The sequence below is a fragment of the Prionailurus bengalensis genome, chromosome A1, assembly GCF_016509475.1.
Source record: "Prionailurus bengalensis isolate Pbe53 chromosome A1, Fcat_Pben_1.1_paternal_pri, whole genome shotgun sequence".
Lineage (NCBI taxonomy): Eukaryota > Metazoa > Chordata > Mammalia > Carnivora > Felidae > Prionailurus > Prionailurus bengalensis.
Genome location: NC_057343.1, coordinates 101616297 through 101630663, shown reverse-complemented (window position 1 = coordinate 101630663; position 14367 = coordinate 101616297). Strand labels below are relative to the sequence as shown.

General features: G+C 40.9%; 1 protein-coding gene across 1 annotated transcript in view; it reads right to left on the bottom strand.

Moving 5' to 3' along the window:
• The window catches only part of SNX24 (sorting nexin 24), a 159325-nt gene that overhangs the window by 63636 nt on the left and 81322 nt on the right, over positions 1 to 14367 (bottom strand). Inside the window, exon 2 of the mRNA XM_043586286.1 lies at positions 7153 to 7236. Coding sequence (XP_043442221.1) covers positions 7153 to 7236 — 84 coding nt within the window. The remainder of the gene's footprint in view (positions 1 to 7152; positions 7237 to 14367) is intronic.

The following is a 14367-nucleotide window of genomic DNA, read 5'->3' as shown; positions in this document are numbered from 1 at the left end:
AGGTTAAGGAAAGAAGTGAGGAGCCTTTGGGGTAAAATTCAACCTTTCCCTCCACCTCGGTACCCGTCCGTCCTCAGGGTTCCCTCTAGAAGTACTACATGAGGTGCTTTATTCCTGGTGTGACCCCATATGGCAGCTTCCGGTTCTTTTGAAATGTGTACTTCATTAATTTAAATATAAGAATGTACTATTTTATTCAAGCCAAAAGTAGGCAATAACAAGAATGAGGACAGTTAATTTCGTAACAAACCAGCACCGTATTTCCCTGAAACCTCTGGGCTGGAACGGAAAGTGAACAGCTGAGAAGGCATGTAAAATATGTTCCCCAGTTGGCCATGCAGGGCAGGACTTTCTCCGCACGCCCGTGACCGTGGGCCTGGGGAGGCAGAGCTGTTCTCAAGGACCACCATGTAAAGTGGCAACTTGCTTGTCTACAGGAGATGCGGGCAGGTGCCACTGGGGCACAGGGGAAACTCATACAAGCCTAAGGCTCTTCCCATCACCGCCGGGCCTCAACAGTAGGGAGGAATCCCCGTAACTTTTTTTTTTTAAAGACACGAGGCTAAGAGTGAACAGAGAGGAACAAAGTGGGGGCCCGCTTGGGTTGCAGTGTGGTGTGCGTGCTGGTCCCATATGGGACTACACAGCTACAAAGGAATTACTCGTGTAACCTGGGATGGACATTACAGGGAACTCAACTCCCACAATCGAAATGAGTTTTTTAGCCAAAACATTCCTCCAGTTAATTCATAAATATGCAGAATGTCCTCCTAACATCCCATTTGCCGACTACTTATTTAATGCCTAATACGTGCCCAACACTAATAGGCAGGGAGGAAGATATGAAAGATAAGATACGGTCCCGACGTGTATAAAACCCCCAAAAAAGTGTCTTCTAGTTAGACAAGACTTAGAGACAAGTAAATTTTAATGATCTCTTACATGCTTTAAATTTAAGCAGAAACGTCTACTCTGAAGGAAGACGAGGAGGTGCCTGGCTGGCTCAGTCAGTACAGTATGTGACTCTCGATCTTGGGGTCATGAGTTTGAGCCCCACGTTGGGCATAGAGATTACTTTTAAAAAAAATAAAATAAAATAAAGGAACAGCAATTCCAAGAACAAAGACCTGAGGGAATAAAAGAAACTCCCAGGAAAGAAGGAGAACGTGAAGTATTTCAGTTTGGTTTGAACAGATCAGAACACAGAGGGAAGGCCATTCAGCACGGCAAAGACAGACAGCGATCTTCTTACACGAGGGTGAGTGGGGAGACTAATTGGCTGCCACTGCTGTTTTCTCATGAGAAAGTAAGAAATAAGGTCAACTAGAAAAGGAGTTTGTGGTTGACAGACTAACGGTTCCCTCCTGCAAAAGATGTCCATGTCCTGACCCTTAGAACTTAAGGCTGTGTCACCTTACCTGGCCAAAGAATGGGCTTAAGTCAAGCATCTTGAGCTGGAGACATTATCCTGGGGTATGCAGGTACAGCCAATGGAATCTCAAAGGAGAGGCGGAAGTGTCATCATCAGAGAGGGTAGAGGCAGAGACAGCAGAGGTGATGATAGAAACAGAACCTGCAGTGACCGACCATACTGCTGGCTTTGGAGATGGGAGAGGCCACAAGCCACAGACTCTGAGCAGCTTCTGTAAGTGAGAAAAGGCGGGGAAACGATTCTCTCCCAGAGCCTCCCAGGGGGAACGCGGCCCCGCCGATGCATAATAAATGCGTGTTGCTTTAAGCCACTACGTTTGTGATGACTAATCCTACCAGTAATTGGAAACTAATAGAGAGTTTAAGATAAGTGGTCGTGAGGGTCAATGTCCATGATACGGTTGACAACACCGACCCATTTCAATGTGTTGGCGCCACAGAATGATGAAAATGGTGCTTTAGGGAAACTGATCTGTAGCAGAGAAAGAATCAGAAGACAAGGATCAGAAATTGCTAAAGCAATACTTAGACAATTAGTAAGACTCTGGCTTGGGAGGGCAAAAGAGAAGAGGAAAATTAAATGGTGCACATTATAGAAATTTGGAAGACTGAATCAACGGGACTTGGTGACGCTCTGAACACAGGAGGTAAGAGAAACACAGGTAAGACCCCTGAGGTTTCAAACCTTGTGGCTTCAGTGCACCTGATAGGCAGAGGGTGGGTGAGGAGGGTTGTCTAAGAGATGCCTCTAAAAATATAAACACACAATAGGAACTGTCAAACTTCAAAAGGCACTGAGATCACCTGGGATCCTGATTTAAAGGGCAGATAACTGGGGTGCCTGGGTGGCTCAGTCAGTTGAGCATCTGACTCTTGATTTTGGCTAGAGCCATGATCTCACGGTTCGTGAGCCCCACATGGGGCTCTGCACTGACAGCGGGGAGTCTGCTTGGGATTCTTTCTCTGCCTATCTCTCTGCCCCTCCCTGACTCATGCTCTATCTGTCAAAATAAACAAACATTTTTAATAAACAAATAAATAAAAATAAAGGACGCATTACGGGGCTCCATCACGGAGATTCTAACTCAGCATGTCCCGGTAGTACACAGAATCTTCACGTCATTCAATACTGTTCTGTTACAGATGGTCCAAGGTGCACACTATGAAAAATACCAATCTAGAAAAGCTAAGAGAAAATGGAAGCAGATACTCATCACCACTCTGGAAGAAATGACTACTATTCAGAATCTGAGAGAGTGAAAATTGACATAACAGATAACATACACATTTAAAGCTTTTGTAAATTAAAATAAATATCAGGGCCAAAAGGTCCTGTGTGAAAAGTACTTTCAGCAAATGGCTAAAATTTTATTCGCAGGCCACACAAACTAACGGGTAAAAATAAATCAGACTCTAGTAGATAGACCAGTCAAAAAAAAGGGAATACAACTTCTTTTTTTATTTTTATGTTTCTTTTTTTTTTTTTGAGAGAGAGAGACAGACAGAGCACAAGCAGGAGAGGGGCAGAGAGAGGGAGACACAGAATCTGAAGCAGGTTCCAGGCTCTGAGCTGTCAGCACAGAGCCCGATGCGGGGCTTGAACCTAAGAATGGTGAGATCATGATCTGAGCTGAAGCCGGATGTTTATCCCCATTGAGCCACCCAGGCACCCAGGGAATACAACTTCTAAACAAACTTAAGACACACCAATGAAAACAGCAACAAGGCAACATACATTGTTTGCTAAAGTAAATAAATATAATTTTGGGGGGTAATATTCAAACACAATGAGATTTTGTGGTACTTTCCAATGTGCTGGCTGCATTTTAAATCTGCTATAACCATTCTGAAAAGAAATTTGGTAGGATATATGCAAATCCTTTGACAGAGAAAGCTTCTTTTTGCAATCTAGCATAAGGAAACCACCCTGAATATGGAAAATATTATATCTAATGAAAGCCATCAATAATTGGAAGTTTACCATATGATGCACACACAATGTCATTTAGTTTGTAAAATAATCCTATGACGTTAGTACTGTAACTATTCCCGTTCTCCAAATGGGGAACGTGAGACACAGAAAGATCTTGTAACTTGCTCCATGAACTTGACAGCCAGGAAGAGGTAAAGGCAGACTCAGGAAAATTCTGCTTCCAGAGCCTACACACTTAACTTCGACACCGTAATTACCACCATGCAGGAACATGGTTAGCCCAGCAGCATTTGCTTTACTAAAAAATTCAAGAAGAGAGAGGCACGTGGCTGGCTCAGTTGGAGTAATCGACTTGATCTTAGGGTTGTGATTTTGAGCCACACGTCGGGTAGGGAGAATGCTTAAAAATAAAATCTTAAAAAACAAACAAACAAAAACTTCAAGAAAAGAAGGAAAACAGCCATTATGGTAGCAGAGTAGAAATATGTGTGGGTAACAATGGGTTATTTACCCTGTCCCCAAACCTCCTGCAAGGTTTAGCTTTATGGTGTGAAAAAAATGAAAAAAAAAAAACACCTTTTGAATGTTCCCCCCAAATAGAAAGAAATCCTGAGAAAAGTGTAAACGAATGGGATAATGTTTTTGTATAGGGGCGCCTGGGTAGCTCAGGTGGTTAAGTGTCTGACTCTTGATTTCAGCCCATGCTTCAGGTCACGATCTCCATGGTTCATAACTTCGAGCCCTGCACTGGGCTATGTGCTGACAGTAACGGAGCCTGCTTCAGATTCTGGGTCTCCCTCTCTCTCTCTGCCCCTTCCCTGTTCTCTCTCTCAAAATAAATAAACATCAAAAAATTTAAAAAATAAAATTATAAAAAAAACAATTATTAAAGTTTGGGAGAAGTGATAATCATTAAGAACTTTCTTTAGACAACCAGATGAACTGTGAAATGGGTAAAAGTCTCACCTTCTGCCTCAAAATTAGCCTGACAATAAGCCAGGAAGCATTTTTGTCTGAGGCACACAGAAGAGCTATGCCCCTGTTATTCTAAAGAGGCAAAGCACCTGTTAATAGCTCATTTATCATTTTATTTTTATTTATTTTTTTTTAATTTTTTTTTTCAACGTTTTATTTATTTTTGGGACAGAGAGAGACAGAGCATGAACGGGAGAGGGTCAGAGAGAGAGGGAGACACAGAATCGGAAACAGGCTTCAGGCTCCAAGCCATCAGCCCAGAGCCCGACGCGGGGCTCGAACTCACGGACCGTGAGATCGTGACCTGGCTGAAGTTGGACGCTTAACCGACTGCGCCACCCAGGCGCCCCTCATTTATTATTTTAGAATTAACTTGGGGACACTGGCCAAACACTTTTAACAAGTGAGAAGGAAAAGTAAAATTTCGGAAAAACCAGGACACTAGCAGCACAGCAAATTGCACACAGCGCAGAAATAGTTGAGGATTGCAAGAAAACTACATAATAGACTTGACTGAATTTAAAAGGAAAATATTTTCGATAAAAATGTAACAGCCAAGGCGCGCTGGGCTGGCTCAGTCAGTGGGGCGTGTGACTCACGATCTCAGGGCTGTGAGTTCGAGCTCCGTGCAGGGTGCACAGATCGCTTAAAAATAAAATCTTAAAAAGAAACAGCACTCGGAACACATCACAGAATTCAAATACGGAAATTGGGGTATCAAAATGTAATAAAAAGGTCAAGTTGTACCACAGGCAGCAGCGATCAGTAGAGCTTGTGGATTCTGAGTAAATTTTTGGCTGATTTCAATCCTTAACACAGTTGTAGACTCAAGATGACAGATTTCTGTTTTTTGCACACACTACTACCACGATCTGTCCTTAACTAGCTTCTATGGTAACCTTTTAGCCAAATCTACTACGATCGCAATGGGGCAAGTAAATCCGTAACTAAAACTCTGCCTCACAAAGCCATTTTTATCTCTATGTACCAGCCAGGATGTTTTAAACACACAAAATTGAGACGTTTGAGAATTTTTACTCTCTCAACTCTGGTAGGCCTGATTATATGATTGTAAGAATAGCTAACCTTCTTAACCGAAATGCAGAAATTGAGACAAGAATCCCAGAAAACCCAGGAATTTTTTTCTGACTCTGAGTATCTAAGAACTGCCTATAATCGCTGGGGAGAAAATAAAATCCTGTTCGAGAAGAGCATGGGGGGAACGACCCTGCACTGGTTAGAAGCACGGCAGGTTCTCGCTCGGGGCGGGCCTAATTGGCAGTCACCCAGCTGTGCCTGGTGTGGAGCTGCTCCTGGAATATCTGCTGGGGACAGCTGGGTTGTGTCGAGGTCATGGTGAGCTAGGAGGTTAGGAAGGCAGCCTGCATGTGACAGGCGCCCTAGTCCGTACCCTGGGCATCAGAGGCTGAGCAGGGGGGCTGAGATCTGGTTTTAATCTTAGCGTCAGAATTTATTGCAGGAGGTGCCCAGCAGAAATCTCCCTGGGATCTGCTTCCGTGAAAAACAAGCAAACAAAAACAGAAGCCCTCGCGAAGGCACGGAGACCCAGACTCCAGGTTTGTTCCTCTCTCAGACTCCTAGGTTGGAGCTTTCCTAAAAGCTAACAGCAACGTCTGGTTTAAATCTGTACCCACCTGCGTTCTTTCTTTTGGAAGTGAATCTGGATTTGACAAAATTTTAATTGAGGAATGACTTTTATGTTATCCCCTGCCATCCTAAGAGAAAAGTGTACAGAGGGAAACAGTTTCACTGATTTTTCAATAATATCCTGGTAAAGTTCATACTGAATACTCCATTCTCTTGACTTAAAAAAAAAAAGTGAGGAAATTCACTTTAAAAAAAAATAACCAAAGAACTTTTAATATAGAGTAAGCACAGTGTCACATGATTTATGTACTGATAATTTCCAGAACATTTAAGAGGTCTTTAATAAAATTAAAAGAATAGACTCTCTTTCTTAACATATTCACTTAGTATCTTCCCATCTAACTTCTTAGCTAATAAAGTAACAGAAGTGAAGAAAATGAATTATGGCATACATTTACGTGTGTGTGCATATTCATGCATGTGTTTATATACTCATATATACATATATATATATATATATATATATATATACACACACACACATACATATTAAGGTAATGTCAGCACCCCAAAAATAATTTCTAGCCTGCAAAACATCAAATTTTGTCAGAAAATAAAAAGTATTCACTCTTCTCTTCTTTACCATTTCTCCCCAAACTCAGCCACTCCTTTTGAATTCTTGTTTCTTTTATCTCAGACTTTTAATGAAATGAATCCAAGAACTCGAACGCCAATCTTACAAAGTGGCCTTTGCAATTCAAAAGGATCGTGCATGTTCTCCGTTTACATTCTCCCCAAATGCTCCTGGACACATGTGACATGCATATTACTTTTCCAGATACCTGTAAGTTGATTTTAATAAATTTCTCCCTGTAAAGTCATCATTTGCTTCTTTCTTTCCTCTTTGTAAAGCACATTAAGTGTATTGCATGGATGAAATAAGGCCTCAGTCTTATTCTTTGTGAACCCATAACACCCAAAGAGCTTACGCCCTCACATCTATTTATGTAAAAGACCTTAACAGAAAACCCACCTACTCAAAAAGCACACCTTTAAGGGACTGAATAATTTATTTTAAAAGGAAACCTTAGTCATGACAAAAGAAACTGTATGGTTCCAGGAACTGTTAATGCTCTCAGAAAACACAGAAAACAGTCTTAACCTTACAGCATCTAACATACAAGGAAAAAGGGAAAAAAAGTTACCTTTTTGTGCAAGGCATGAAATTCGCTGTACCTTTTTTCAACAAAATGTTTTCTTCCATTCATTAGTACTTCTATCTTAAACACCTAAAGAAAAGAAATTTAAAAAAAGATTAATTCCACCAGTTCAAACCCCTCAGTTGTCTGATGTGGTAAGTTTGTGGCCATGATATATTTCATCCCTTTAATTACAGTAGCTGAGCCCCCAAAACCCAGAAGGCTCAGGAGACCCTGTTCCAACAGCACTGATTAATGAGCATTCCAGCCAAATGCTTTAGTTAGTACCAAGTGAGGTCTCCCTGTAACGTGTCTAAAAACAACAGAAACTTAAATGCATTCGGATGCTCCTTAAACTTTTTAAATCAGAGCACATTCCTCCCTTAAAATTATTTCACCAATGAGTATGATGGTATTGAAACAAATTGTCTGACAACAGAGTCTGGCAGACACAGCAGGCTGGAGCATTCCATTACGGGTGGGTATTTCGACGCCCGGCCATGCTGTGTCACCTAGAAGACAATCAGGCAACCAGCAGTGCATTTTAGGTTAATTTCTTCCTAACCTGCATATTCATCTCTAGCCTCAGTTGGGCTTATTCCACTGTTTGCAAAACAGGGAAAACGTAGTAAAGGCTCATTTTCCCTGCATGATGCCAGTGACAGCTTGCGTTCCTACCTCCAGAAGGTTGAAAGGCCAGAAGAAAAGGCTCTCTGGGTGCGCTAATTAGTAGGCACTAACATGACATTTTCTTGATTCTTAGGTCATTGGGGTCAAGACTGGGGAACAAGGGATGAGAGATACTGTGAAATCCTCATGAAAACACAATGTTAAGGTGGGGTGGGGGAAGGATGCTTGGCAAGAATGGAAGAGAAGGTGATCTGTTATTTTCAAGAGTTTGTCTTGAACTCCTGTTCTGCTGAGCGAGATGTGGTCAACACCAAGATGAAGGAACACGGTTCAAATACTTAGTAAGCCTATTTCCTCTTTCAGTCACCCTTCTGGAAAAAGCTAAACTTGAGGTCACAAGACACGAAAGAGTGTTAAAAGCATGCTTACTTTAACCCTAAAGAAAACTACTTAACGGTAGCACATGAAATATGAGGTCACAATGCCGTGATTATGAAATCAGATCCCCTCTGGCTCTGTATTTCTACCTTATATGTATTACTTATTTGAAAAGACAAAATTAAATCACCAAACATAAAATATTTGTATATTTGTACTTCTTCGAATCAGAAACAAAGTCGTCTGTTCTTTGACTCCGTTTAAGAAACGTGTTTTTATCAAGCAAATGGTAAATATTTATGAATTTAATCAATATTTTATACTAACATTTGGTTTTTCAGGAAACCTCCCCAAATATACTTTTCTTTGGTCAATTAGTGAAAATAGAAACTATTTTCTTCTCAAAACATATCCATATGCTTCAAAGTCTCATATATATGTATATTATTTTTTTTAGAAAAAAAAATTGGTCACTAATTCAATAAAGAAAATTCTTTTCCTTCAAAGATGCTGCCAGGAATCCGATGAGGAATACACCCTGAGAAACACAAACAAAAGAAGCACAGCTCCCATGTCCGGGCTTGGTTAATAGGATGCAGAATCCCTTTCTAGTGTCAGGTCCCAGAGTTAAAGCAGGACAGTGTGGAGGCAATAAAAGTAGTTTCCATCTGCTGAACTGCATGAGACAATTGAAGTTATATTCTGAGTCCAGTTACATGAGGCTTCATCGCAAAACCTACCATGGTAGATAAAGAACGGAGGGGTTGGTGGAGGGAGGTGGGTGGGGGGTGGGCACTAAGGAGGGCACTTGTGATGAGCACTGGGTGTTGTATGGAAGTGATGAATCACTGTATTTTACTCCTGAAACCAGTATTGCACTGTATGTTAACTAATCAGCATGTAAACAAAAATTTGAACACCCAAACAAAAAAATACCACTTTAATTGGCATGTTTGCTGCTGGATACACAGAAGGAGAGTGTTGAAGACTCACAAAGGCTCAACCTACTGGGCCAGCCCTCAGGGTCACCCCTCTTGAAGGCCAGGGATAAGACACATCACACAGTGGCTGCCTCATGGAATGTCATCCCTTCTATCGACCAGATGGCTCCATTACTAAGTTCCACAGTTACTTTTCAGTCAGTCAGTTCAGGGGGGCGTGAGGGTGTGGGTGGGTGGCGGGGCAGGTGGACATACATACACACACACACACACACACACACACACACACACACACAGACACCGTGTGTGGTACATTTTCACGCCACTATTTTTACCGTGTTGCCATTTAAAAAACGTACAATATACCTAATATCGTTAGGGGTTTTTCTTTTAAATTCTGGGAAAATATCTTGGAAAGGAAGTTGGTTAATCAGAATTTCCAGTACGATGTGAAGAAATGGCATCAATGTCATAAATCTTATTTTTCTGCGGGCGCCTGAGTAGCTAAGTCAGTTGAGCATCCGACGTGGGCTCAGGTCATGGTGTTGTGGTTTGTGAGTTGGAGTCCTGGGTCGGGCACTGTGCTGACAGCTGGGAGCCTGGAGTCTGCGTGGGATTCTGTGTCTCCCTCTCTCTCTGCCCTTCCTCCACTTGCAGGTGTGTGTGTGTGTGTGTGTGTGTGTGTGTGTGTGTGTGTGTCTGTGTGTGCATGCGCTATCTCTGAAAAATTAACATTAAAAAAAATTTATTTAATCTTATTTTCTTGAAATCCATGGCAGCATCCCCCCACCCCACTCCTTTTTTTTAAAGAGTTTCTGATACATGTTGTCCCTGCTGCCTGGAAAATCTTTTTCCCTGCTTTGTTTTCCTGGCAAACTCCTCAAGGCTGTTACCTGCCTCTAGGGTTGGGACAGCACAGGCAGAGGCTGGGAAAGCAAAAGCGTAGGATTTGTTTGATTCGCTCATGTCTTTAGCAGATATTTACTGAGGGGCTTGAGGGACTACAATGTACCCAGGGGTTGCTCTAGGCTCTGAGGATTCAGCAGTGAACAAAAGGGACAGGAGCTCAGGCTTCACGGCACATACAGCCTATCTGGTGAGGAAGGCTGACTATAAACACATGAATGAATATGGTGAGGTCAGGAAATAAGCACGTGAAGAACAAGGCATCAGGGTAATGAGACAGAACTGAACAGGGTGCTGTTTCAGACAGCATGCTCTGAAAAAGGTGAGAGCTACAACATCTGGAGAGAAATACCAGGAAAAAAGGTGAATGTGGCTGCCTCTGGAATTTCAGACTAGGAGTAGGTGGACAAGGACTTTTTTTTAAATTTCTGCTTAAAAATTAAAAGAAAATTGTTTTTAATGTTTATTTTTGAGAGAGCCGAAGCGAGTGAGGGGGAGAGAGAGAGAGAGAGAGAGAGAGAGACCCAGAATCCAAAGCAGGCTCCAGGCTCTCAGCTGTCAGCACAGAGCCCGACACAGGGCTCGAAGTCACAAACCATGAGATCACAACCTGAGCCAAAGTCAGACGCTTAACTGACTGAGCCACCCAGGCGCCTCTCCCGCAATTTTTTAAAGTTAAAGTCTAGGGCGGGGTGATTTCCACTTCTGTTCAAGATGGCGTAACAGGGAGTAGACTGACCCTCCCATGTGGAACAACTCAAAACTGGGCAAAATATGTGAAAAGATGGCTCTCAAGACATTAGACACGAGGAAATGAAGAAAAGTGAGACACAAAAGAAACAAAAAGGAGCCCTACGGTTACCCCAAACAGAGCCCTGAGGTCCCCCGAGTTAGGGTGCAGTTGGTGGGTGTGAGGGGAAGCAAGTCCTGAGGACAGGATGCTGGACAAGACTGAGGTACACAGAGAGGACTCCTGTGACCTGCCAGTGGTCTCTCCCTCCAACATTCAGCCGAATCCTCCCCAACACGAGGGATTGGACACGTTTACCAAAGGGATGGGAAGACACAGTGCTCAGAGCTGACAGACAACTGGGCATACAGCCTGTCCCCAAACGTCAGGGTAGAAAACCTCATAATTCATGAGACACTAGTTAGAGTTCTCAAAAAGGTCTTGCCTCAGCAGTGGGACAAAATTAACTGTAGACTAAAGGCTCTTTTAGTGCGGCATTAAAAAACAAACAAATAAAACAAACAAACAAAAATCCCAAAAAACAACATTAAAGGCAATGCCTAGAGAGTACGAACTGTTTCCAAGTAACTTAACCACATGCCAAGACAAAGCTCAAGAATATTTTTAGGAATATAAAAATACTAGTACCCAACAAGATAAAATTTACAGTGCCTGGCATCCAATCAAAAAGAAGCAGGAAGATACAATCATAATAAGAAAAACCAATCAAGAGAAATTGATGTAGAAATGAAAAAGATGATAAAATTAGTAGACAAATGGATTAAAATCATTATTATAAGGTAATTTATTACATTTAAGTATCCAAAGGAAAGGTTGAGCACATCCATGGAAGATAATAAAAACACAGCAAGTCTGGGTTCCACTGATGAAATCAACAATGTCTTTGATTATCACAAAAACACAATGGATGGGATTTACAGCAGATTAGATACAGCAAAAGAAAAGGTAAGTGATCTTAAAGATCCACCAACAGCAACTATGCCAAATGAAAAAGAGAAGGGGAAAAAAACTAAAAAACAAAGCTTCAGGAAACCATGGAACATCCTGAAACAGCAGAATGTATGTATACTTGGAGTCCCCACAGGAGAGGAGAGAGAGGAAACAGGGCTGATGGAAAAGACAAATGAATTTAAAGAAATCACGACCAAAAATTTTCCAAATTGGATGGAAACTATAGCCCCAAAGACCCAACAAGATCAATGGATCCAACTACAAGAAACATGTGAAAAATAAAAAATCTAAGGCAAATCATAACCAAATTCTTTAAACCCAGTAAGAAACAGAAAATCTGAAAAGCAGCCAGAGGAAAAAAGAGACATTAAGTAGAAAATAAAGGTCAGTCTGATACCAAATTTCTCAAGTATTTCTATAAATAACCAAATAAGAGTGATTCAATGCATATATGCTCATTTTTATTTTTAACGTTTTATTTATTTTTGGGACAGAGAGAGACAGAGCATGAACGGGGGAGGGGCAGAGAGAGAGGGAGACACAGAATCGGATGCAGGCTCCAGGCTCTGAGCCACCAGCCCAGAGCCCGACGGGGCTCAAACCCACGGACTGCGAGATCGTGACCTGAGCTGAAGTCGGACGCTCAACCGACTGCGCCACCCAGGCGCCCCTATGCTCATGTTTTTAAACATCATAGAAATATGTGCTACGTGAAGACACCTGGCAGGGACAGGAATGGTGATATCTTGAGGTCTTCACCCTCAACTATTTGGAGGCTATGCCCCTGTCAATGGAATCAGACCAATGATCTATACAAAAAGCATACAACTCTGCAGAGTACAAGGTGCTTTTTTTATATTACCTCCTCCTACCAGGCTCTGTGCTCACACTCCCCCCTCGATCTCTTTATACTGTGGTTCCAAATGTTAGCTTGTATGGTTTTTTCTAAAAAACACACACACACACACACACACACACAAAATGTACTGATGGGGGAAAAGTTTCAAAAAGTTCAGACTGTAAACTTAAAAGTAGAAGTTTCTTACGGAAGACACCTGTATAAGTCCTTGCCGATTCAAGAGGGAGCTCAAATATCCTTTCAGAAGTTGTCTGCATACATATAAGTTCTGTAGGTACCCATGTATATAGAAGCTGTTTTATTCTCTTACACACTGGAGCCCCATCACACAGTTGCACTACTTCTACTATTTTTATTTTTTACCTTATTTATTTCATACATGTTGAACATCTTATCAGCACATTTTGAAATACCTAATTCTCTAATGGCTACACAGTACTCCTACGTATAACTGTTACCATACTTCAATTAGGACTCTGAGGTAGATACTAAGTTACGTAAGTACTAAGGTACTAAGTCACAGTACAAGTTACTGTACTGTACAAGTAGAGTACTAAGTTACTGTACTCTTCTGTCCCATATTTATTGTGTTTATATATGTATATGCTTATATATGTGTGTCTATATGCATGTTTATGCAGTTGACCCTTGAACAGTGCAGGGGCTAGGGGAACCAGCCCTCTCCACCCCCCATGCAGTGAAAAACCTTATATAACTTCTGATTCCCCCAAAACTTAACTACGAATGGCCTACTGATGACTGGAAGCCTTCCTGATAACACAGTTGATTAACATATATTCTGTATGTTATGTGTACATTATACACTGTATTCTTACAATAAAGTAAGCTAGAGAAAAGAATATGTTAAGAAAATCATAAAGAACAAATATGTTTAAAGTACTATACTATATTTATTAAAAAAAAAATCCAGAGGGGCGCCTGGGTGGCGCAGTCGGTTAAGCGTCCGACTTCAGCCAGGTCACGATCTCGCGGTCCGGGAGTTCGAGCCCCGCGTCGGGCTCTGGGCTGATGGCTCAGAGCCTGGAGCCTGTTTCCGATTCTGTGTCTCCCTCTCTCTCTGCCCCTCCCCCGTTCATGCTCTGTCTCTCTCTGTCCCAAAAATAAATAAACGTTGAAAAAAAAAATTAAAAAAAAAAAAATCCAGATATAAGTGGACCCATAGTTCAGACCCATGTTGCTCAAGGGCCAGCAGTATACATTTAGGTATATATGTACATATATATATATATATATATACACACACACACACACACACATATATAAAATAATGTATATATTATATATGTACCTATACACGTACATATATTATACATATTATATATAACATAATACATAATATACAATGTATGCATTATATGTGTATCTATATTATAAATGTGTTATATAACATTATATAATCCACATTATATGTATATGTGTATATTATATATGTACACATGTATGTACATATGGAATATACGTATATTTTATAACATATGTACATATATTTTATATGTATTAATATATTCCTTATTTCGGTAAACAGACTTACACACAGAGACGAACACAAGATAAATTACCAAAAATTTTGCCAAATTTGCCCCCATTTATATTTACTAAGTTACAAACCTGCTAAAAAGATATGGAATATATGGAATACATATAATACATATATATATTATATGTACATATATAGAGAATATGGAATACGTAGATACAACTTTAAAGACACTATTTCCATTGCTAAGTATGGTATGATTACATATTAGAGGCAATTTTCTTCCTTTGTGATAGTATCTCTGAAA